The sequence below is a fragment of the Eretmochelys imbricata genome, chromosome 4 (genome assembly GCF_965152235.1).
Source record: "Eretmochelys imbricata isolate rEreImb1 chromosome 4, rEreImb1.hap1, whole genome shotgun sequence".
Lineage (NCBI taxonomy): Eukaryota > Metazoa > Chordata > Testudines > Cheloniidae > Eretmochelys > Eretmochelys imbricata.
The window spans coordinates 121,748,186-121,773,051 of NC_135575.1; the positions used below are offsets into that span (position 1 = coordinate 121,748,186).

Consider the following 24,866-nt stretch of genomic DNA (forward strand, 5'->3'; position numbering starts at 1 on the left):
GTAACCCGGAGGTTCTACTGTATATCTGAAAATTGGATTGTATATCTGAAAGATGATGCCATCCTCGGAAAATGGGTTCAGGTGTTTGAAGGCAGTGTCACTAGTGGGTGGAACACTGGACTGGGACTCAGGATACCCAGCTCTGCCACTGCCCGCCTGGGTGATCTCAGGCAAGTCACTTCATCTCTCTGTGCCTCCATGGCACCATCTATAAAATGGGGATAATGATACTGACCTTTGTAAAGCGCTTTGAGATCTACTGATGAGATGTGATCTATAAAAGTAAGGTTTTGCTATTATTTTAATAAATGGATACATTCATAATGACTAAGTGGGTGGGAGGTTAAGCTCTTCCATTAGGGTTTTAAATCCATAAACTGTAGTAAATAAATGCAGATCTGAAGATACAAAATATATAAAAAAAACACGATGAAAATTGAACCCAACAGAACTCTATATGCAAAGTATGTACTATGTCATGAAAGTGAATTAGATATGGTAGAGTCAATGATTGGAAACAAAGGGTGGTTACACTGGAGATGCTGTCCTCTCTGGACTCACCATACTGCAGTGAAAAGCTGGGTCTCTACTGTTTGCTTGTAATGTAAAAAATCCAAGTCATTGCAATAGCTGTAGTGTTGATATGTTACAAATGTTGCAAATATGGTTTTATAAGCCATTATTAAATGATAGTAGATGTTTCTTTACACTTCACTTATAAAATATTTTCTTGCTACATCTTTTGTGGTGTGGTGTAAAAAGTCAAAACTAAGCATTTTTAAATTCAAAATATCATGCTGTCTTCTTGAACGCTAAACCTAGGAGCAACAGGAGGAATTTTGGACAAAATATGATGAAATAATGTAGGAATAACCTTGGCCCTCTGGTACATAGTGAGAATAATAAGAACTTACATTTCTTAAAAGCATCTTTCATCTTGAAAGATCCCAGAGTATTTTATAGTCCTTTCATTCATATATATATATATATATATATATATATATATATATCACTCAACCAGCACTGAAATGGCGCCACTGGTGGGAAGCAAGCCCACCAGGAAGCAAAATGTTAATTTTCTCAAACCCTGTCATCTTCCTGCTTTAGTTGGTTTCAGGAGAGAAACTATTTTATCTGCAGGTTCACTTAACACCTTTATTTGTTTCCTTGACATGTATGGATTCACTGTGGATTTAGACATAGAACAGATGAATTCATTTAGGTGATGTGATCATTATTTGCTAAGAGGACTTTAATACAGCATCATAAAGCACAACACTAGAGTTAAGGTTGCATTTGCAATTCCTTCAGAAAGGTCTTCTTTCAAGGGTTTGGAATTTGGTTTTAAAATTTTGGGATAAGAGGACTCTAGCCAGAAACAGTTATTTTTATTTAATGACTTTTTATTGCTGTTTTTCTTTAACTTAAAATATGATTTTTTAAGCAGCACAAAGGTAGTTCTTTTGAAACATGCTGTCCTAGAGTCCCACCAATCCCGCTACGTTTTCCCATTTACTTTGCTTCAAGACTTCACATGATAACAGACTTGCCCATCCAGATGAGTCAGATGAGATATTCTCCATGATCTGTCAATGGGAAACAGTCAGTGGAGTCACTGCAGAGCAATATGGTGACTAATAATTACAGATCCAGAGGAGAGGATCTATTATATTGCGCTTGTATGAATAGATCCTCCTTACAAAAATTAATGGTGCTATTTGAAAGCTTTAATTGTAGATAGCCACAATCAAATTTTATTCTAACACCTTGCTATTACTCATGATATTTAAACCGTTTCATAAAACAATGAATTGGATATGCAATTAGTAAATGTGGCAGTTTTTGTGCATATCAGTACATTGCACACAGCCTTGGATGGACCTTTAACGTCTGTTACATTGGGGACAGGGAACGTAGAACAGAACAACGTGGCTGTCACCAAATACCATGATATATTAAAGTTCCTTCTAGTCAGCGACTGTGGAATTGGAGAGTCAGCGTTCCCAATGGTATTAACAGAAAGGAGACCATCTCTGGCCAGAATAGAAAACCTAAGCAGCCTGATTCATTGACAACAATTGGAGTTGGATCAGGCCGAAAGAACTGAACTATGGTTTGGGACTTTATTTTACCTTCCCTGGCTGATGCATCTGCCCACTAGCTTACACTAGCTCTTAGAATATCTTGTTCATGGAGAGTTGCCATTGCTCATATGGAATTTTGAAGACTCCCATATTTTTTTCCTATTATAAACCTTTGGCTGCCTTTAGCTCCCATGTTGCAGCCATTCTTTATCTCACCCAGGAGTGGACTGAAGCCTCCCCTTGATGCCTTTCATTTTAATGACTTAATTGGTCAGAGTGATTGTTGATGAGTTACATGGATTGCCCCTTCTTCCCTAGGGACAGAACATTCTAGATAGCATTTGTCATACTTTTAACGATTTAAGGGGAAAAAGCTGTCACTTGAGTTAAATTGCTGTCTTCAGAGACTAAAAAGACCTTTCACCCTCTCTGGGCCCAGGGTGGCCTTTAATAAATAGGAAACATGATTTCTTTCCCTGGTAAATGCAGAATCGGTGTCTTTTTTAAATTGAATGGATTTCTGCAGATAGAGGATGGAGCTCTGAACTGAGCAGCCTGTAAATACAGACCTGAAATCAGGTTTTTTATGTGTTGAATTCGAAATACCTCCTGGTCTTACACTCACATTAAAACCCCTTTTACTGCTTTAAGAGTGCTCTTTCATTCAGGAGATACCAGTTCTTTTATTTTTATAAAATTCAAAGCTATACTGTGTTAAGTAACTAAACTTGTTCTTGCACACGGTATTCTCTCCTTTCAAATCTTCAAAGGAAAGCTTTAGTCATTTTGATGTATGTGCTCCTGTAGTAATCACAAAGGCATTTTTGCTACGTGTAGAACTGCTTGAAAACCAGATTAAAGCAGAGCTGAGTTAGAACAGTTATTTCACCATTTGTGAGGTTGATGTGCCTAAGGGAGACTCCATTAATTTCCTAGGAGGAGGGAGGAGGTGGTTCAAGAAATCTTAGGGAAAATTGGGAAGAAAGAAGAGGAGAAAAAACATGTGTGTTCCATTATTTGTATAGGACAGGGCTAAACCATCAATAGGTACCGGTTATTCTTCATTTGTTGTGTCCACTGTGGAAACAATCCATCTGAAGAAAACTCCAGCAAGCTGCCTTGTGTGGAGGAATAAATGCACTATTTTCTCCCAATATTTTTCCAGCAAAGAACTTGTGTCCCCTCTCCTAGTCCTCGGTCTCAGAAAATGCTGACTTTTGGGAGATCTCAGCACTCTGTCTGTGCTAAGGAGAGGAATGAAGAATTTGAGAAACTCTGAATTAGAACAATCTCTTTTGTTTGGTTCATGGAACTTATATATTACTTTGCATGTAACTTGCTTAAATCTTCAAATGTAGATCATTAAAATTTGACTCTTTGATATTATATGTAGGTTAGCTAAATAAGGAGCCTGAGTATTTTCAGAGATGTTCACTGGAGCTTGGATATGGATTTAAGTGTCTAACTCAGGCACCTATGTTTGAAAATCTTGGCCTAAATGACTTGTCTGTCCCAGGCTGCATGGAAGAGCTGAGAATGGAAACCAGGACACAACCTGATTCTGTCTTGGGATTCAGTTACTAATTACTAGACCATCCATATTGCCTTAAGGTGACAAGATATTTTTGCTAACTAGTTGTGTCCATTCTGGACACCTCTTTCTCTAAGACCTTGACTCTGCTTTCCAAGACCATGATGTGCATTGCCACCTATTATGTGAAATCAGCTGTAGAATTTGTGGCAACGTCACAAGATTTACAAGATTTTTATTGATGCACCCTTAATTTTAGGAGACAGGAGTGCAGCCCTAAAGATAAATATACTTGAATTTTCAGTCATAATGAGCAAAGAATATATTTCTCTTGAAGTATTGAGACTAAAGAAGTTGGACATTATTCTAGGCATGTGAATTTTTTTTTGTATCTGTAGTCTTGACAGAACTTTTGCAAAATATAAGATTTTAGTTTTGGTGTGGATGAATTTTCTTGTTTAGATTCATGTCTGTGGAGCTGAGATCATTTCTAGTAATCTATCTCCATTCATCTTCTCTAGTTTGTAGTTACAACAGTCTTGTATCTAGCAATGAATGTTTGTTGAATAGACTGACCTTCAGAAGGAAATGTATGGGTCTATCTTCAGGGTACAACAACATGTATCATTAAATTGAATTAGTTCTCACTTGGTTTCCATAGGGTATGCTTAGAGGTCCCTTATGAACTGCAATGTCATTAGGTCATTGTGAAGTTCTGTGTTTATTTTAAAAATATAGTATTGGTTGCATTTGCTGCATATTAGACGCATCAAATCTTGGAGTCCTTTGGGAATTTTTGATTTTGTCAGCAATTATTTCTTTTTGCTTTTAAAGAACTTTTTCAGGGTTAGATTCACTTTTAACCTCTTCAGATTTCCTACATCTTCCAGGCTGCTAGTTGTGGCTTTGTTTAGATTCCCATTAACTTCATTGGACTTTGGATCAGGCTCAAAATAAATGCTTGGGGAGGTGGGAGGAAAAAAAGCCCACCTATTTAATAGGAATAATCATGTAATTAAATTGCATTTATGCTTCTTGGGCCACTTCACCTGTACTATGTCCACTCATCCATCTCTGGCAGGACTACAGCTACTACTTCAAACCTTTGGCTGTTTGGAGTTGCTCACTTTTGTTGTTGTTGTTGTTGGTTTTGTAGCAAGTTGATTTAAAACAAACAAAAAAGTCTCTGCGCCCCCTGCTCACCTCCCCCCCCCCCCCAAAAGTAAATTGGCTTGAGGCCAAGGATGGGTAGTGTTTCGTCCTGCACCAGTGACATGTATTAAGGTGCCATACCTCATAAACACGGTAGGATTAAAACCTGGTGGGCATAGTGCTGCATAAATCAGGAATTCTACACCATTAAAGTCAGTTGTGTAGAACTGAAGTGAGAACAGAATTGGGGCTGGGAGATTTGTGCTCTTCAAAAAGGAGAGGGCTAGCTTCTCAGTAGGGGGGCATAATTTTCTTCTACTCCTGGCAGATCCTGAAAGATCAGAATTCTAAACTTGTCTCATTGTCCCTGCTCTGCCTGCCACTGACCTCCTGTGTTACCCTGCGCAAGTTGCTTCGTCTCTTTGGGTATGTCTACACTGCAGTTAGTCACCTGTGGCTGGCCTATTCCACTGACTTGGGCTCACGGGGCTCAGGTTAAGGGGCTGTTTAATTGCTGCATAGATGTTCCGGCTTGGGCTGCACGTGGAGTTCTTGGACCCTCCCACCTTGCAGGGTCTTAGAGCCCAGGCTTCAGCCCGAACCTGAACATCTACACCACAATTAAACAGCCCCTTAGCCTGAGCCCTATGGGTCTGAGTCAGCTGGCACAGGCCAGCCGTGGGTGTCTAATTGCAGTGTAGACCTGCCCTTTGTGCCTCCATTACCATTTGTAAAATGGGGTTAATAGCACTGACCTACGTCAGAGGGGTGTTAAGGAGGAGTACATTGAAGATTGTGAGAGCTCGGATTTGGTGATAATGGGCCATATACGTATCAGAACTATTCTAGAACATTTGTTTCCGAGGGGCTATAAGTTAGTTTTAATTTTTCTCTTCTGCTCTGCTCTATGCTATTAGACCAGTGTACTGATCTTTACAGACAAAGGGATGAAAATGAATAGTCTTAATAATATTTTTAGAAACTCTCAAAAATATTTCTGAAATAATTTTGGGAAGAGACCAAGTATGTAAAATTTCAGGCCCGATGGGAACAGTTTCATTAAGAGGCTTCTCTGAAACTGCATTGCAGCCTTAATGATCACCTGGCAAATGCTGAAATACAAGAGAGTGCCTCCGAAGAGTTAGTTGCAATCTTAATTCTTTATTATAGTGAAATATGTATATGATTAATCAAGGCCTGGCATCCTTTTCTGCTTGTATCTCCTTGATCTGGAGGTCAGTTTGAAAAATGCATTGGAGCTTTAAAATTGGAACTTGTGAATATCTTGAAACTTGGCTTTAAGATATCCAATTGCACTAAAATTCTGGAAAGTGGCTGAGGTAGAACGTAGTCTCTGTGTGACAGAACATGGTTGGTAGCTATCCAAACTACATAGGAGATATGCCCATATTCACTGAGGTGCTATCAGATATGGTGTAATTCCACTTAATTATGGTGGCTCTGGACTGTTAAAGTAACTGACACTTAGGACAGGGTGGGGTGAGGTTAAGTATGAGGGAAGACTGAAGGTAGCTAAAAAACTCTGTACTCTCAGATTAGAAAACTTCAGGTTTGGCTGTGGATCTGACTGGAGAGACCTCTCCAGAGCTCCCCTGGCCCTTTCCAAGGTTTTCTCCGATGTATTTGGCTGCTAGCCAGCTTTTGCAAATGCTCCCAAGCCCTTTCTAATACTCTTCTGGCCCATTTGCATGCTCCCTCAGCCCTTCTACACCCTTTCCAGTGACATAGATACTTGATTTCAGCTGCTTCAGAAATAATGCAGAAAGTTAAATGTACTTTGCACCTCCCAAAGGGGCTGGTGCTGATCTCTTATACCAGTTAAGCTCCATTAACTTCACTGGAGTTAGTCCTAATTTTTCTTGCTGAAGCAAGATCAGAGTGGCCCAAAGTGGATGGAGAGTCTCAGGGTATGTCTACACTATGAAATTAGGTGGAATTTATAGAAGTCGGTTTTTTAGAAATCGTTTTTATATAGTCCGTTGTGTGTGTCCCCACACAAAATGCTCTAAGTGCATTAAGTGCATTAACTCAGCAGAGTGCTTCCACGGTACCGAGGCTAGCGTTGACTTCCGGAGTTTGGTTGCACTGTGGGTAGCTATCCCACAGTTCCCGCAGTCTCCACCACCCATTGGAATTCTGGGTTGAGATCCCAATGCCTGATGGGGCAAAAAACGTTGTCGCAGGTGGTTCTGGGTACTTGTCGTCAGGCCCTCCCTCCGTGAAAGCAATGGCAGACAATCGTTTCGTGCCTTTTTTCCTGAGTTACATGTACAGACGCCATACCACGGCAAGCATGGAGCCCGCTCACTGTCACCATACGTCTCCTGGGTTCTGGCAGACACGGTACTGAATTGCTACACAGCAGCAGCAACCCATTGCCTTGTGGCAGCAGGCGGTGCAATAGGCCTGGTAACCATCGTCATCGTGTCCGAGGTGCTCCTGGCTGCCTCGGTCGGTCAGGAGTGCCTGGGCAGACAGGAGCGCAGGGACTAAATTAGGAGCGACTCGACCAGGTCATTCTCTTTAGTCCTGCCGGCAGTCCAATTGTACCATCTTCTGCCGAGCAGCCAGGAGATGTGGATGGCTAGCAATGCTACTGCACCGTCTGCTGCCAGCCAAAGATGTAAAAGATAGATGGAGTGGATCAAAACAAGAAATACACCAGATTAGTTTTGTATTTATTTGCTCCCCTCTCCCTCACTCTGTGAAATCAACAGCCGACAATTGTTTTGGTGAGGTCTGTCAGGGGCACCTTGAAAAGTTTAATGGAGATTCAGTCCTGCCTGAAATACCGGGGGAGGGATAGCTCAGTGAGTTGAGCATTGGGTTGAGCTAAACCCAGGGTTTTGAGTTCAATCTTTGAGTGGGCCATTCTGTGTGACACTTGTTTTTTTTTTTCCTTGATGTAAAGCCACCGCCTTTGTTGATTTTAATTCCCTGTAAGCCAACCCTGTAAGCCATGTCGTCAGTTGCCCCTCCCTCCATCAGAGCAACAGCAGACAATCGTTCCACATGTTTTTTCTGTGCAGATGCCATACCACGGCAAGCATGGAGCCCGCTCAGATCACTTTGGCAATTAGGAGCACATTAAACACCATGCACATTATTCAGCAGTATATGCAGCACCAGAACCTGGCAAAGCGAAACTGGGCGAGTAGGCAATGTCAGCGCGGTGACGAGAGTGATGAGGACATGGACACAGACTTCTCTCAAAGCACGGGCCCTGGCAATGTGGGCATCATGGTGCTAATGGGGCAGGTTCATGCAGTGGAACACAGATTCTGGGCCCGGGAAACAAGCACAGAATGGTGAGACCGCATAGTGTCGCAGGTCTGGGATGATTCCCAGTGGCTGCGAAATATTTGCATGCGTAAGGGCACTTTCATGGAACTTTGTGACTTGCTTTCCCCTGCCCTGAGGCGCAAGAATACCAAGATGAGAGCAGCCCTCACATACTGTGAGGGCTGCTCTCATCTTGGTATTCTTGCGAGTGGCAATAGTCCTGTGGAAGCTTGCAACACCAGACAGCTACTGGTCAATCAGGAATCAATTTGGAATGGGCAAAACTACTGTGGGGGCTGCTGTGATGCAAGTAGCCAACGCAATCAAAGATCTGCTGGTATCAAGGGTAGTGACCCTGGGAAATGTGCAGGTGATAGTGGATGGCTTTGCTGCAATGGGATTCCCTAACTGTGGTGGGGACATAGATGGAACCCATATCCCTATCTAGGCACCGGAGCACCAAGCCAGTGAGTACATAAACCGCAAGGGGTACTTTTCAATAGTGCTGCAAGCACTGGTGGATCACAAGGGACGTTTCACCAACATCAACGTGGGATAGCTGGGAAAGGTACATGACGCTCGCATCTTCAGGAACTCTGATCTGTTTGAACAGCTGGAGGAAGGGATTTACTTCCCAGACCAGAAAATAACCATTGCGGATGTTGAAATGCTTATAGTTATCCTTGGGGACCCAGCCTTCCCCTTAATGCCATGGCTCATGAAGCCATACACAGGCAGCCTGGACAGTAGTCAGGAGCTGTTCAACTATAGGCTGAGCAAGTGCAGAATGGTGGTAGAATGTGCATTTGGACGTTGAAAAGCGCGCTGGCGCAGTTTACTGATTCAGTTAGTTAGACCTCAGCAAAACCAATATTCCCATTGTTATTACTGCTTGCTGTGCGCTCCACAATATCTGTGAGAGTAAGGGGGAGACGTTTATGGCGGGGTGGGAGGTTGAGGCAAATCGCCTGGCCACTGGTTACGCGCAGCCAGACACCAGGGCGGTTAGAAGAGCACAGGAGGGCACGGTGCACATCAGTGAAGCTTTGAAAACCGGTTTCATGACTGGCCAGGCTACGGTGTGACAATTCTGTTTGTTTCTCCTGGATGAAACCCCCCGGCCTTGGTCCACTCTACTTCCCTGTAAGCTAACCATCCTCCCCTCCTCCCTTTGATCACCGCTTGCAGAGGCAATAAGGTCATTGTTGCTTCACATTCATGCATTCTTTATTCATTCATCACACAAATAGGGGGATGACTGCCAAGGTAGGCCGGGAGGGGTGGTGGAGGAGGGAAGGACAAGACCACACAGCACTTTAAAAGTTTAAAACTTATTGAATGCCAACCTTCTGTTGCTTGGGCAATCCTCTGGGGTGGAGTGGCTCGGTGGCCGGAGGTCCCCCCCATCGCATTCTTGGGCGTCTGGGTGAGGTAGCTATGGAACTTGGGGAGGAGGGTGGTTGGTTACACAGGGGCTGTAGTGGCAGTCTGTGCTCCTGCTGCCTTTTCTGCAGCTCAACCATACGCTGGAGCATATTAGTTTGATCCTCCAGCAGCCTCAGCACTGAATCCTGCCTCCTCTCATCACGCTGCCACCACCTTTCAGCTTCAGCCCTCTACCTCTCCTCCCAGTCATTTTGTGCTTTCCTGCACTCTGACATTGTCTGTGTCCACGCATTCGTCTGTGCTCTGTCAGTGTGGGAGGACAGCATGAGCTCAGAGAACATTTCATCGCGAGTGCATTTTTTTCGCCTTCTAATCTTCACTAGCCTCTGGGAAAGAGAAGATCTTGTGATCCCTGAAACACATGCAGGAAACAAAGGGACAGTGGTATTTAAAAAGACACATTTTATCGAACAATGGGTACACTCTTTCACGGTAAACCTTGCTGTTAACATTACATACATAGCACATGTGCTTTTGTTACAAGGTCTCATTTTGCCTCCCCCCACCACATGGCTAGCCCCTCCCCGCTCCCCGTGGCTAACAGCGGGGAACATTTCTGTTCAGCCACAGGCAAACAGCCCAGCAGGAACGGGCACCTCTGAATGTCCGCTTAAGAAAAGCACCCTATTTCAACCAGGTGACCATGAATGATATCACTCTCCTGAGGATAACACAGAGGGATAAAGAACGGATGTTGTTTGAATGCTGGCAAACATACACTGCAATGCTTTGTTCTACAATGATTCCTGAGTATGTGCTACTGGCCTGGAGTGGTAAAGTGTCCTAACATGGTGGACAGAATAAGGCTGCCCTCCCCAGAAACCTTTTGCAAAGGCTTTGGGAGTACATCCAGGAGAGTTGCGAATGCCAGGGCAAATTAATTATTAAACACGCTTGCTTTTAAACCATGTATACTATTTAAAAAGGTACACTCACCAGGGTCCCTTCTCTGCCTGGCGGGTCCGGGAGGCAGCCTTGGGTGGGTTTGGGGGGGGTACTGGCTCCAGGTCCAGGGTGAGAAATAGTTCTTGGCTGTTGGGAAAACTGGTTTCTCCGCTTGCTTGCTGTGAGCTATCTACAACCTCATCATCATCATCTTCCTCGTCCCCAAAACCTGCTTCCAGGTTGTCTCCATCTCCATTGATGGAGTCAAACAACACAGTTGGGGTAGTTGTGGCTGAACCCCCTAAAATGGCATGCAGCTCATCATAGAAGTGGCATGTTTTGGGCTCTGACCCGGAGCGGCTGTTTGCCTCTCTGGTTTTCTGGTAGGCTTACCTCAGCTCCTTAAGTTTCATTTGGCACTGCTTCGGGTCCCTGTTATGGCTTCTGTCCTTCATGCCCTGGGAGATTTTGACAAATGTTTTGGCATTTTGAAAACTGGAATGTAGTTCTGATAGCACGGATTCCTCTCCCCATACAGCGATCAGATCCCGTACCTCCCGTTCAGTCCATGCTGGAGCTCTTTTGCGATTCTGGGACTGCATCATGGTCACCTCTGCTGATGAGCTCTGCATGGTCACCTGTGCTGATGAGCTCTGCACTCACCGGCAGCTTGCCACGCTGGCCAAACAGGAAATGAGATTCAAAAGTTCGCGGGCCTTTTCCTGTCTACCTGGCCAGTGCATCTGAGTTGAGAGTGCTGTCCAGAGCGGTCACAATGGAGCACTCTGGGATAGCTCCTGGAGGCCAATACCATCGAATTGCATCCACAGTACCCCAAATTCGACCCAGCAAGGCTGATTTCAGCGCTAATCCCCTTGTCGGGGGTGGAGTAAGGAAATCGATTTTAAGAGCCCTTTAAGTCGAAAAAAAGGGCTTCATCGTGTGGACAGGTGCAGGATTAAATCGATTTAATGCTGGTAAATTCGACCTCAACTCCTAGTGTAGACCAGGGCTCAGAAGCTGAGCCCTAGCATATCCTTTCACATGCTGGAACAGGAGCAGAGTATCAGCACTCCTGTGGAAATGAAACCAATTTTTTTAAACCAAGGAACTGTTATGGAACGGTGAAGGAAATGGAAAGTTAAAATGAAATAAAGAAGTAGGAGACGGCAAGGAGAAAGAAGGAGGAAAGAGGGCAGTCAACTCAGAACGTTTCTGTAGTGTTCAGTTGTTTGGTTAGGCATTCCCCAAGGCTTTGCTTTCCAGATCAAACTTCCTGACCAGTATCCTAGTCAGTCTATCTAATATATTTATATGGCTCCCATTGCCATAGTATCTGAGCACCGCACAGTTTCTCATGTAGTTATTCTTTCAATCCCCGATGAAAGGCATCATGGACTACTGGATAAAACATTGGACTGGGACTCAAACCCTGAGTTCTGTTCCCATCTCTGCCACTGACCTACTTAGTGTCCTTGGGCAAGTCACTTCACCTCTCTGTGTCTGTTTCCTCATCCATAAAATGGGGGAAATGATACTGAACTTCTTTAGTAAAATGCTTTGAGATCCACTGATGAAAAGTGCTGTATAAGAGCTAGGCATTATTATTATCCCTTTCTAAAAGGTCGTATGCTATTATAGTAGGTTTTCACATCTGTAAAACACCAAATTCAGGTAATAGCAGCAGCAGCAGCCACCCCGGAGGTGCAAAGTACTAAATAATTTCCCCATTTCAAGGTTAATGAGATTAAAGATTTAGGCATTGATCCTGCATTAGGATCAGCTAGTAAAAGCACCAGCAGCCTCAGTGGGCTTGAGAGTCATGTTAACTAATATGATGTTAAATGTAATTTTGTTGTCAGAGTAGAGGGGGGGACAAGTCATGATTAACCCCATGGCAACTGGTCATGATGATTAACTCTGATTCTGGTGATAGATAAGCAGCTGTGCAGGGAAATGTGGATGTATTTGCCAAGATATCTAAATCAGATGAGCATTCTTCCCAGGTTACGGTATCCTCTGTAAATGTTTCCATATGTCCTGCATTATGTTACTTTGCAAAACTAAGATCTTAACCATAATATAATATAATTAATATAAAGACCCTTGCTTGCTTTAAAGAGGAGTCAGTGACCCAGACCGGAAATGTATTTAAATATTCCAAATGTTATGTTGTACTGTTGGTTGGTTCAGTCACATGACAGGGAGTAACAGGGAACCCGCAACATAGGATTCTATCTTTGGTAAATTGTGTCTGCAAACAATCGATGTTCAAAGTACGTGCTAAGCTTCAATATTGGGCTATTGGAGTATCTAGGGAAGAGTAAAAGCAATTGTAAATACAAATGGAAAACATCAGCTTTGCTAGATGATCTTGAATTTTAATTGGGAATGAGAGAGAGAGTGTTTTAACAATGGTTTAGCCTCTGTAGAGACACTCAGTCCATTTGGGAATACATTCTTTGAGATACAAAAATAGATGGTCTCCTAATTCAAAACTTTGTTTTACTACAATCAAGCCAGGTGCAATGTTAAAAAATAATTTTTGGGATCAAGAGGAAAAAAGAAAAAATCGCACTTCATGTTTTGGAAATTTATTCTCTTAAACCTACTTCTCGGAAAACTCCCTCAGGAACTTGTAATGCTACAACAAATATGTAAACATCTAAAAAGAGTTTACAGGTTGCTTGGGAAAAGGAAATTTTAGCACATTTGAGATTTTCATACCATCTAAGGCAATGTCTTGATCTCTTGGGACCATAATGGAAAGCTGAGTAGGGTAGACAGTTAAAATTAGACAGTTAAAAGAAAGGGCTAATGCCCAAAGTCTATTATGGGTTAATTCTAAGGGCTTGTCTATATGGGGATATTCAGGAAAATTAATCTGAATTAACTAAAGGTATGAATTTGAAGTGGATTAGTTAAACCACATTACATTCCTGTGTGGTTGCAGTTATTCAGAATTAAAGTCGGCTTAATTTGGTTTATCTAAATTAATTTCCAAATTCACTTAATTCACAGCGAATTAAGATAAACCAAATTCACTTCCAAAGTGAATTATGCTAAACTGAATTAAAACCACTATAATTCTGAATTAGAATGTCCGTACAGAGATTTAATGTTGTTTGTTTAATCCACATCAAAATTCACACTTTTCGTTAATTTGGATTAGTTTTCATGGTTGTCCTTGTGCAGACAAGCCCTAAGAAAGCTAAGGAATAATGGCAAAAACCTCAGCATAATATGTACAGATGTTGGCCAACTGTAGACTGTAGGGCCTGTTGATTTGAATAAGGAACTCCAGTGTTGAGGTAGAAGGTAGGTTGCAGAAAACCATAGCTATTCCTGCACCTGCTCATGACAGGGGTGTAACCTTTTCTAACCCTGATCCACGTCAGGTGACAAGCTGGACCCAGAGAATAAAGAGCATTTTCTTACCAGCACTCCTGTGGAGCATGGAAGGAGGCACTGGGTCAACAACCCATGCCAGCCCCTGCTCAGCTGGGGCCACCCCCTACCTACATCTCATGGGCAGGCAGGCTCCCATCCTAACCCTGGAGCAGAGGGAGCCCAGCTGGTGGGAGGGAGATGGACAGGATCAAGCAAGGAGGAAGAGGGGGAGAGAATGATGGGGGCAGGGCCTTGGAGGAAGAGGCGGGGCAGGGGGCAGGCCTTGGGGGAAGAGGTAGGGAGGGTGGAGGTTCCAGCTCTCCTGCTGTAGTGTCCGGTTTTCAGAAATTAGAAAATTGGCAACCCTATTACGGTGATGGCTGGAATCGACAGATGTCCAGTAATGGAGGGTACTGGACATCTGTTGATACCCGACTGTCCTGGTATCTCTATTTGTTCTTACTTTTGGTTAATATTTTTTTATTTGCATTTACCTTTTTTGTAAAGTTTCATGGCTTCTATAAAGTTTTTGGCTTTGTTTTGGCAGTCTCAGGCACAATGACAGTGGGGTTAATTATGCCAATTGTGGGGAGCTTGGGAGAAGAAAGACCAAGAAGAAATAAGACTTATGGGTAGGTGTGTGGAGGAAAGAGAGAAAGGGATATGTTTCCTGGGAACATTTGGCCAGGAGCACACCACAAGCCATGACACACATTCCCAGGCATGCCCCTGTGCAATGCCATGGTAACTGCCTCTTTCTTTGAGCCAGACCCAGGATTCTGGGGTATGTCTGAGGTAAAATGGTTGCAAGTGGCTAAACAGGTTGCACTAATTTAATTAAAATAAAGAATCTGTTTAGCCTAATTCTCCTCTGTCCCTGTTTAATAAAATTACTTGGCATTACCCATGATTTAATATAATATAATAATATAATATGGAGAAGAATCAGGCCCAATTTCTTCATTGCCTTTGCGCCTCAAATCTCTTTGCTCAGAGGCAGTGCTGTCCCTCACTAGGGCAGCAGCACATACAAATATTTGGCTACTATCCAAGCTGCAAAATGCTTTATAATTAAAAAGTCCCACTGAAATGAAATGAAATGTCTGCAGAGTAAATCAAGGACCTGCTCTTCTAAATGAGGTGTGGAATTCCTAAGGTCCAAACAGACTTTTCTAAAGAGATGCCTGTAAATGTTTGGATTCATTCATTAATTATCTGAGATCAAATACAACTGTGGTTGGTAGGATATTTGTTTAAGTAACATGAAAAGATGACTGCAATAAAGAGGATTACACTGAAGGATGATTGTAGAATAGCTGACCTATGTTTTTTCAGATGCTGGGATGAAATGCTTTGGCATAATTGAAATGGCTTTCAGCCCCTCCGACAACCTATGCATCAGTGTTTTTAGATTGCTGGACGTCTGTTAATGCTGTATAAGGGCCCAAAGATGGCTGTGGCTTTGTCTAGCCAATAAGTCATTTTTCATAACTTCATTTCTGATGCTGTGTAGGGTGTCTTCGTTTTTAAATAATTTACCAGCCCCATTGAAGAAGACAACATTGACATATATTCATAAGTGCTATAACTCTCTATTTGTGGATCAGAATTGGACTGCAGATTGGGTACCTCAGTGAGGCATTCCTTTACTACAGATGACTGCTACAGAATACAATTTACAATTACCCTGAATGAATGGTTGTCAGATATGCTCTGTACACTGGCTTTCTGATTAGGTGAATTGCTGACAGTCAGCAAAGTGGTGGGTACACTGGAATCTCTTGTTTGAACCTTTCAGTGTGAAAGCTCTGTATTCTGAAGAAGGATTTGACAATGCTGTGTGACAGGCTTTGTCTATTTGGGGGGTGGCTTGGAGTGTTATCCATAAGGGTTAAGAGAAAAGGGCACAGCTGAGCTATTAAAAAAAATCACAATCTAGTGAGCTTTTCTATATGTGATATCTGGGCAGCCTAATTAAAGAATAAAGTTTCTTGCTTGATATTGGCAGATGAAGATCCATGATACATTGCAGTGTCATTGAGAATCGGCAGTAATTTTAAAATTACATGTATGGGAAGCACGGGGATACAAAGTGTTGGTTTAATACAAGTAAGATTCATTGCTGTGGATAGGCAAGTGTAATGAAACATAAAGTAATACGGAACATTACTTTTTGTATCTTCTAATAATTTTTCCTCTGGTCTGATGGGCCATAATTATATTCTCAGGGCCCATAAAAATCCTCTGGGAAGATTTCTGTGATCTGAACAAACATCTATTGGTTGAAGAAAGGGTGGCCCACACAGTCTCCCTTAATAAACTGAGCCAATGGGCACTTTTATCTGACAGTGAAGTTTCCTCCTTCTCCCTATCCAGGCTGAATTGCCAGCAAACCTGTAGTAAGATACTAGCAACAGAATAAATAGCTGACATGATTGGAACATGCCTGGAGCTGGAGCCAGGAGTTTGTGCAGTAGATCTCTCTCAATGGTTAGTTTCCTGAGAAGTCTTGGGTCATGTTTCTTTCTCTTGATTTTATAAGTCATGTTGTAACCTATTAGAACTAAACAATTTTTTTAAAAATTAAACACTCTTTTTTTAAGATGCCTCCCAGCTTTTATGTTTCTATACCAAACACCAACAAAATGCATAGAACAGAATGGCCTTTTGATTGTGCTGTCTTTAAACAATGTGAAAGTTTTAATATATTTTAGCGAATTAAGATCTAATTCTGCAGTTTTTTGCATCAGTATAAATCCAAAAGTAACTCTATTGAATTCAGTAGTATTACACCACAGGGAGTGAGATCCAAACTGTCTCAATTTTGCATAGTGCCCTGTACATCTATGGCACTATGTAAATAATGCAAATTGCCTGGAATTGTAGAGTCTTCCTCCACTCAAAATCTCCAGGGTATAGCAATTTACATTCTTATATGTTGCATAAATACTGTACCAATGTACTAATTACCTTGATAATCAAACCGAATGGATAAAATTTCTGTTTGCAAAAGATTTCATCTGGTGGTTAGGAATAAAGCTAGTGATAGCTAAATAAAAGCATGATCCAAACTGTTGGAGACAACTGATGTTGACCCCACATTAACCAAGCTAACAGCTGTGCAAGGAACCAGAGGTTCTTCCAATTTTACCTCTTTAGGGTTGCCGTGGTAACTGGTGTAAGAAGAACTAATATGGACTGGCAGTGAGTGAAAGGAAATTTTATTTAAGTGATCCAAATCTAAAATGTAACAGCCAGCACCATGCAAGAGTTGTGGACTAGTGCTTCACGCTATTTGGCTAATGAGTTTGTCTTCCTTTGCAAATAGATTGTGAGATAAAACATATTTCTTGTTACTGGATTTTCTCTCTCGAGTGAAGACCTTATTTTTCAATGGGATTTAATCTATGTGTTAATTTTTTTTTTTTTTTAGTTTTGGTAACGTGGATGAGTAACACAGACAGCACAGTGCTCTCTTGGAAAACAGCCACCTCTTCTAAAAAACTAATGATGACATATTTCAGTGCTTGTTTCTGGTCTTGCACAGAAGACCAAAGCGCCTCTTTCTGGATGAGATCCAGTAACGTTGTTTAACACTTTGGATAAGATAAATTCATGTCCATAGAAGCCAAGACAGCTGCATTGTAAATTAGGACTGGGGACTAACTCAGCTCTTCCTGCTGTGAAAGTCATTCAAACTGATTGGACCTTGTGGTTTGTGCGCTGAGGGGAATTTATGTGATAATTTCCACCCCCTCCTCTCACGAAATAAAAAGGAAAGTTTTACAAAATGGAGATGTTTACAGAAGATTTACAATTGCCCCACTCATGTCCCAACCCTACAAGCCCTGCTCTCTCCAACGGTTCAGGAAACTAGTCTACTAATATCCAGATCAGAACAGCTCTGAAAATGCTCTGTTGTTTTTTTATTTTAGCTCATATATCTGTATTTATTTTTACTCTCTCTCTGTGTAGGTGATTCTGATCCTTACCAAGTATTACCATACTGACATGGGGAAGGTGCTGGAGAGCTCTTTGTGGAGGTAAGTACTCAACCTTTTCCTATATTCCTTGTTCTTATGCTGACCAAAGTAGGACTGCTTCTCGCTTCCTTTTATCTTTTGAGGTTTCCTAATGGGTTGAATTGCTGACTCTGTGCCAGATATAGGGTTGCCCAGACTTGCATCTTTTTTATGGACTGTGGTTGACAGAAGAAGAACTTAAAAGGGGATTAACAATTTGTACAGTGGAAATAAACAACATTAGAGGATAAGGTATCTTTCTGAGGCCACATTTTAAAGAAAAACAGAATTCTAACTGTAAGTTGGCATCAGGACCCAATTCTCCTCCTCCTCCTTTTTTAAAAAACTCCCAGAACTTTAGAAGTTTTGCACCAAAGTTAAGGGTACTTAATGTAGTCATTATTTTAATTGCTAGTAGCTTTTGCTGTTCAGCTCTCTGTTTAGTTTAGTAAATTATCTGTAGGTGTGGTGTATCTTTCTGGTGTAACTTGGAGCCTGTCCAGATTGTGTTACATCTTCTGATGTTTGGAAACCTGTAATATTTCAAATATAACTTTTAAAATAATTTTTCATTTAATCAAGATTTACCAATGACTTTGTCAACTTTGTCTCTTGCGCGCGTACACGCTCACACTCTGACGTGCACACACACAGACGTTTTTAGGGTTTCAGACACAGATACGGAACCAGTTAAATTCTCTGTTACACCAGTACAACCCCATTGATCAAGATCAATATTTTCTTTTCTAAGGGCATCAGTGGCAGATGCAGGGTCATTAATTTTCCATGCTGTTTTTCTGCCGAAGTGCTGGGTTTTTTTCCAGGTGAACTGTTGTCAAATATCCAGTTGAAGTGATGGGTGCATTTTAATGTGTGTATTTAAAAAAATCATACTTCCTATTGAAAAATCTTTCATTTAAGTGCTTTGGTACTGAATAACAAGCCACGTATTGTACATTCAAAGTCATGGAAATATGTTTGTCCTGTGTTTCTAGATATACTTTGTACACCCTGCTGTTCCATCCACCAAGATGGGTTTTCAACAGAATACTCATGTCGTAAGCATAGATCACATGCATTTTAAATATAGAAGTGTTTCCTGTATTACTGATAATCAGGGGCCCCAGAAATCCATTTGTCATGGAAAAACATGGAATTTGCGTTTTTACAGAGAATCTGTAGTTTTTACACTTTGTGAAAAAATAAACACCTATATTAATAAAATTTTACGGAAAGTATCAGTGTCACTTATTCAATGTGCACAACCTCCCCCTCTTGTGGTTGATTTCTGAATGTGCTTTAAATTTACATAGCTAAACATCCTCCAATAAACTGCTTCCGGCGTATAGAGGTTACTCAACGGGGTATAGTGTTTCGTATTTTAATGCATCTCAGATTTCACTTCAGCTTCCAAGACTAACTCAGAAAGTGAATAATGTTAATATAAAAACAATTTTTGCTTTATTTTTTGTGCATTTAAATTCCCCCCTGAAAATATAGAATACAGACATAGAATTATTTGGTACATGTAAGAAATGCAAATTGCAATTCTATTAATTTTATTATAATGATTGATGGCAATGATAGGCTTTGAACTTGCTTAAAAATTGAAAATATATCAATAAAACACTGTGTTCAACTGATACCTATATGTATATCATGGCTAGGGAAACTAAAGTTCAGCAGTTCATTTTAATTGTAGAAAAACATGGATTTTTATGTGTTTTTTTTAATCAGAGAATTTTGGGTTTTTTATCATGGAAAATTAAGATCCCTGCTGATAATGTAGGAACAATACTATTTTTAATCTGTAGCTTGAGACATTTTCCTGAGCCTTACTAGATAACTAAATAGTCAACACAAGTAATGAGGGAAGGAAACATAAAATTTCCAGGAATGTGAATTTCTGACACAGCCTGAGGACTTGGGTTCCAGAAATCTGCAACCAGAGTATATAGTATCTCCATTAGGGACAGATATGGAATCCAGATTGTTGCAAACTCTCTAACCACATAAACGCCTACATGGAACGTTCCTCACCATATGTAGCTCATGCAAGGGGAAGCCACAATTGCAGTCCTTGAACTCAAGGGAGTGCAGGCTTTGCTCCTTATATGTGGCCTCACAGGTCCACAGCACCCCAAAAGGAGCCAGGCGAAGGCAAGATCTATGGTCTGGCCTGGCTCCACACCCACTTGTGAAGTAGGCTGGCTGTGCTGGTTAGAGGAATCTGCGTCCTCTTAATCTGCCCAGGTTTCCAACAGTAGAGTAGCCCTGCACCACCCAATATTTGTGCCAGTGGCTAAAGAACACAGTCTGCCCCAACCTCTTGCTGCAATACTGTACATTTTGCATAAGGATAAATAGTATCTCTTTGCTTCATACCAGGTACGTGATAACTAGTATGTTATCTCTGAGTGTGAAAACTGAAGAATACGAGCCTGATCTGGCCATTTTCTGCAGAGTGGCCTTGGTTCCCACAGACCCCTAGAGGGAGTGGAGGGCACTCAGCATCTTTCAGGGTTGGCCCTTTAAGGGCTATGACAATTAATTTGGAATTGCCATTTAAAACTCCCAGCTTGTGGGATGGATAATTTTTCTTTTTAATCTTTGCACAACACCTTGTGTGAGAGAATACAACCAAATGAAAATTGGGATTACAGCTGGGTGAATTTTTTTGGTTGATTTATTTACTCTCAGAAAAATGAAGAAACTATTTGCAAATTCAGGTTGAAATTGGCAAATCATTTTTTGCTAGCAATGTTTTGGCAATTTTTTTTTTAAAGTCAAAATTGTTTGTTTGGACACTTTCGAAACAAAACATTTCAGGTCTCATTGGGCAACTCAGGGCTGATCTATACAGCCAGTTGTAGCGTGGCAAGCCAGGGTGTGAATCTGCAGTGTACCAGCACTCCCACACTCTAGGATTTTCACTGCGCTATAGCAGTGTCCATCTGGGACGTTACTGTGTGGCAAGCTTGCGTACTGTATTCAGGGCTTGCGTAGCCTGGCTTGCCACACAGTAACTTGCCATGTAGACTAGCCCTTAATTAGATTTTTTTTTTAAAAATGTGCATCCTCCCATTTGGAAACACAATAAAAGGAAATGAAAACCCCCAAAATTTCAGTTTTGGTTTGACCCGAAATGATTTTTTTTTCCAGATTTTTTGGTGAAGCCAATGAATTGAAAAATCAATTATTCAGATAGTCCTAAAATTGCATAACCACGTGTTGTCTTCCTGTTAAAAACTGTTTGCCCATGTAATGTATGTGGTATGTGTCTAGTTTGCTAACTATAATTCAGTATAATCATAGAAATGTCGGACTGGAAAGGACCTCAGTAGCTTAATTAGGGTCCCGCATTGAGGCAGGACTAAGTATTATCGGGACATCCCTGACAAGTGTTTGTCCAACCTATTCTTAACAACCTCCAATGATGGAGATTCCGCAATGTTCCTAGGTAATTTCTTCCAGTGCTTAACTACCCTTACGGTTAGTGAGGACGTTTTTCCTAAAGTCTAACCTAAATCTCTCTTGCTGCAAGTTAAGCCCTTCTTAAGCCATTAGTTCTTGTCCTGTCCTCAGTGGATAAGAAGAACACTATATCACCCTCCTCTTTATCAAAACATTGTACGTACTTGAAGACTGTTATCTTGTCCTCCTCTCAAGTCTTCTCTTCTCCAGACTAAAGAAACCCGATTTTTGCAATATTTCCTTGTAGATCATGCTTTGTAAACCTTTAATAATTTTTTTGCTCTCTGCTGGATATTCTCCAATTTCTCCACATCTTTCACAAAGTGTGGTGTCCACAACTGGATGCAGTACTCCAGGTGAAGCCTTATCAGTGCTGAGTAGAGTGGAGGAGTTACTTCTCATATCTTGCTTACAACACTTCTTCTATTCTTCTTCCCAGAATAATGTTTGCCTTTTTTGCAACATTATTACGTTATAGTGGATTACAAACTAACTCATGTTTAGTTTGTGATCCACTTTAATCCCCCAATACTTTTCTGCAGTACTCCTTCCTAGGCAGTCATTTCCCATTATATATTTGTGCAAGTACTTGTTCCTTCCCAAGTGGAGTATATTGCATTTGTCCGTATTAAATTTCATCTTATTTATTTCAGACCATTTCTCCAGATTGTCAAGAACGTTTTTAATTCTAATCCTGTCCTCCAAAGTCCTTTCATCCCCTCCCAGATTAATATAATCTATGCCATTATCCAGATCATTTATGAAGATACATTGAATAGAACCAGATCCAGGACAGATCCCTATGGGACCCCACTTTATATGCCCTTCCAGCTTGACTCTGAACCATTGATAAAAACTCTCTGAGTAAGTTTATCTATCAGACAAGACTCTTTCAAAATTACCCATTGGGACCCTGCACTTTCAACATAAACTTTAAACATGCTTCAGATAATGCTGTTATTTAAGAGAATTGCTTTAGGTCTGATTCTGCTCTGAATACTCATATAAATGAGGTGTAACTACACTGAAACCAGTGGAGTTATATCATCATAAAACTGGTGTGAGAAGAAATCAGGCCTTTCCCTCTGCTTTCACACAGTGGATTTACAAGATAGTTTGCCTTTTAAAACCAGAATGAAGCACCCCATGAGGAAAATGCTTAGGAGTAGCCTTAGAAAGAGTTGGCTGTTGATTTAACAATCAACGTATGTTTCTGGAATGCAGCTGAAATAGGAGCTTGGAGCAGGGGTTTGAAACTGGAACTGAACTTTGTGGTTTGGACATAAATCTACTTTTCTGTAAACAGGAGTTAAAAAGTGAATATACTCAGATTGTAGAATGTATTCAGATTACAAAACTACCCAAGGATCCCAAGAGAATAAGAATAGCATTTAGAATAAATCCCGTTTCTTTTGAAAGCTTCATGTACCGAACTGTGTGCAAAAAACAAAAAAATTGGTAAACGATGAACCATAGCATAATAGAAAACTGAATAGTTGTACTTTCTTTATTTAGTTATTTCAAGATAGCTGGTATAAATGGAAATATCTCCATTGACTTTCAATGGAACTACATCAGGTTACACAAACTGATGACCTGCCCCAGTGTATTCCTATGTAAAATGCCTATTTTATTAAAGATATTTTTTTTTGCTCTTTATACTTCTCTTTGTATCAGAGCAAATACATAATAAAACAGATGTGGAAAAAAATCATAGAGACTTTTGGTTATGGGGAAAAGCCATTCAGCTCTGCAAGGTTTGTATGTTCTAATGGGAATTAATGCTGTCATATTATTTCCTGAATGAGCCCAGTATTTGTCTCTCTCTCAGTTGTCTTCCTGGCTGGAAAAATCCCACACATTTATTGTTAACCGTATGGGGGCAACAAAGGTACTTTAAAGGCTGTAGATAAAGGTATTGTAGCACTCTGACTGCTATTACAGTAGAGTCACAGGGTTTCCCGCAAAGCCCTGTAGAATCCTAGATCTAAAACAAGGTTACTGAAAATGTGGCTTTTTAGCTTAATGAAGTCTCTATTAGCTGCGTAGCTAAACCGATCTTTGTTGTTGTTTCTTAGTGCAGCTCATGTACAGGGTCTATTTCTGATCTTGAATACTATGGATTTAGTTGAATTCATCCTGTTGTCAAAAATGTAAAAGAGATGAGAATCAGACCCACAGTAAAATTATGCTAATTTCACAAAATGGAAGCCACAGAGATGAGGGAATCAACCTCCAGGCTTGAGTCCTCTGGCCCAGATAATTACATCTAGGCAATCCAACCTCATTTCCAGTTAACAGCATGTTGTTTCATGTTACTCTTGTTCCCGAAAGGGGTGCCAGTCTCTTTCGCTTTGTACTCTAGTGCCATCCCTTCCCTGAAAGCCTTCCCTGATTTTTAATTTACTTACAAGTTACTTTAAAAGGAACACTTTCAGTTGGTTTTGATCAGTTTTACTCTTTTTGATGAAGACCTTCAGACCATTTCCTCACATCAAAATTCTTCGCTAAAATCTGACTCCAGACACTATTTAGAGAATTCCTTTATTTAGGACCCAATTGTGGTCATTTGGAGTTGTGTGATTAACTCTGATCGGTGTATTCTGAATCTTTAGTGCAGATCTGTCCCACTTATCACGCCACCAGACAATGTTGTCCCTCTGCTGAGAAGTAGCAGGTGTCATGGCCTTGCAGGTCAGCTGTCCGTTGAGGAGAAATCGCTGACACAGCCTGGGCGTATCCTTCGTGTAGCTTGTTTTATTTAGGGCAAGTCTACTCTGCAAAATGAAGTTGACCTAAGTTACATTGATGTACAGCCACCACAGTAATTAAATTGCTTTTGCATGTCCACGCTGCGCTCCTGGTGTCCACGGTGCACGTCCTCATCAGAAGCACTTGCATTGATTTAACTGTCAGTGTGGGGCACTGTGGGATGGCTTCTGAAAGCCAGCAACAGTTAGCTGATGTAAGCAAGGCAGTGTCTACACTGACACTGCGTTGACCTAACTACATTGAGCTAAGTGCTATGCCTCTCATGGAGGTAGTTATTAAGTCAGTTTAGTGGACGAGTTACATCAGTGGGAACTACATTTTAGTGTAAACGCTTACAGAGTTAGGTTGACATAAGCTGCCTTACATTGACCTAACTCTGTAGTGTAGACCATGCCTTACATCGGAGTTGGGCAAACTATGGCCTGCGGGCTAGCCCCTGGCCCCTCCCTGTCTGTCCTCCCTCCCCCCAGCCTCAGCTGGCTGTGCTGCCAGTGTTCTGGGTGGCAGGGCTGCGAGCTCCTGCCGGGCAGTGCGGCGGTGTGGCTGGCTCCGGCCAGGCGGCACGGCTGCCAGACATGGTGCTCTGAGCGGCATGGTAAGGGGGGGCAGGGGATCCCAGGGGGCAGTCAGGGGACGGGAACAGGGGTTGGTGGGATGGGGCAGAGGTTTGGGGGGGCGGTCAGAGGATGGGGAATGGGGGGTTGGATAGGCATGGGAGTCCCGGGGGGCCTCTCAGGGGGCGGGGGTGTGGATAGGGGTCGGGATAGTCAGGGGACAGGGAGCAGGGAGGGTTGGATAGGGAGTGGG

At 41.6% G+C, this 24,866-nt stretch overlaps 1 protein-coding gene across 1 annotated transcript in view; it reads left to right on the plus strand.

Moving 5' to 3' along the window:
• Positions 1–24,866, plus strand: part of SORCS2 (sortilin related VPS10 domain containing receptor 2) — an 838,677-nt gene that overhangs the window by 248,456 nt on the left and 565,355 nt on the right. Inside the window, exon 2 of the mRNA XM_077814654.1 lies at positions 17,767–17,834. Coding sequence (XP_077670780.1) covers positions 17,767–17,834 — 68 coding nt within the window. The remainder of the gene's footprint in view (positions 1–17,766; positions 17,835–24,866) is intronic.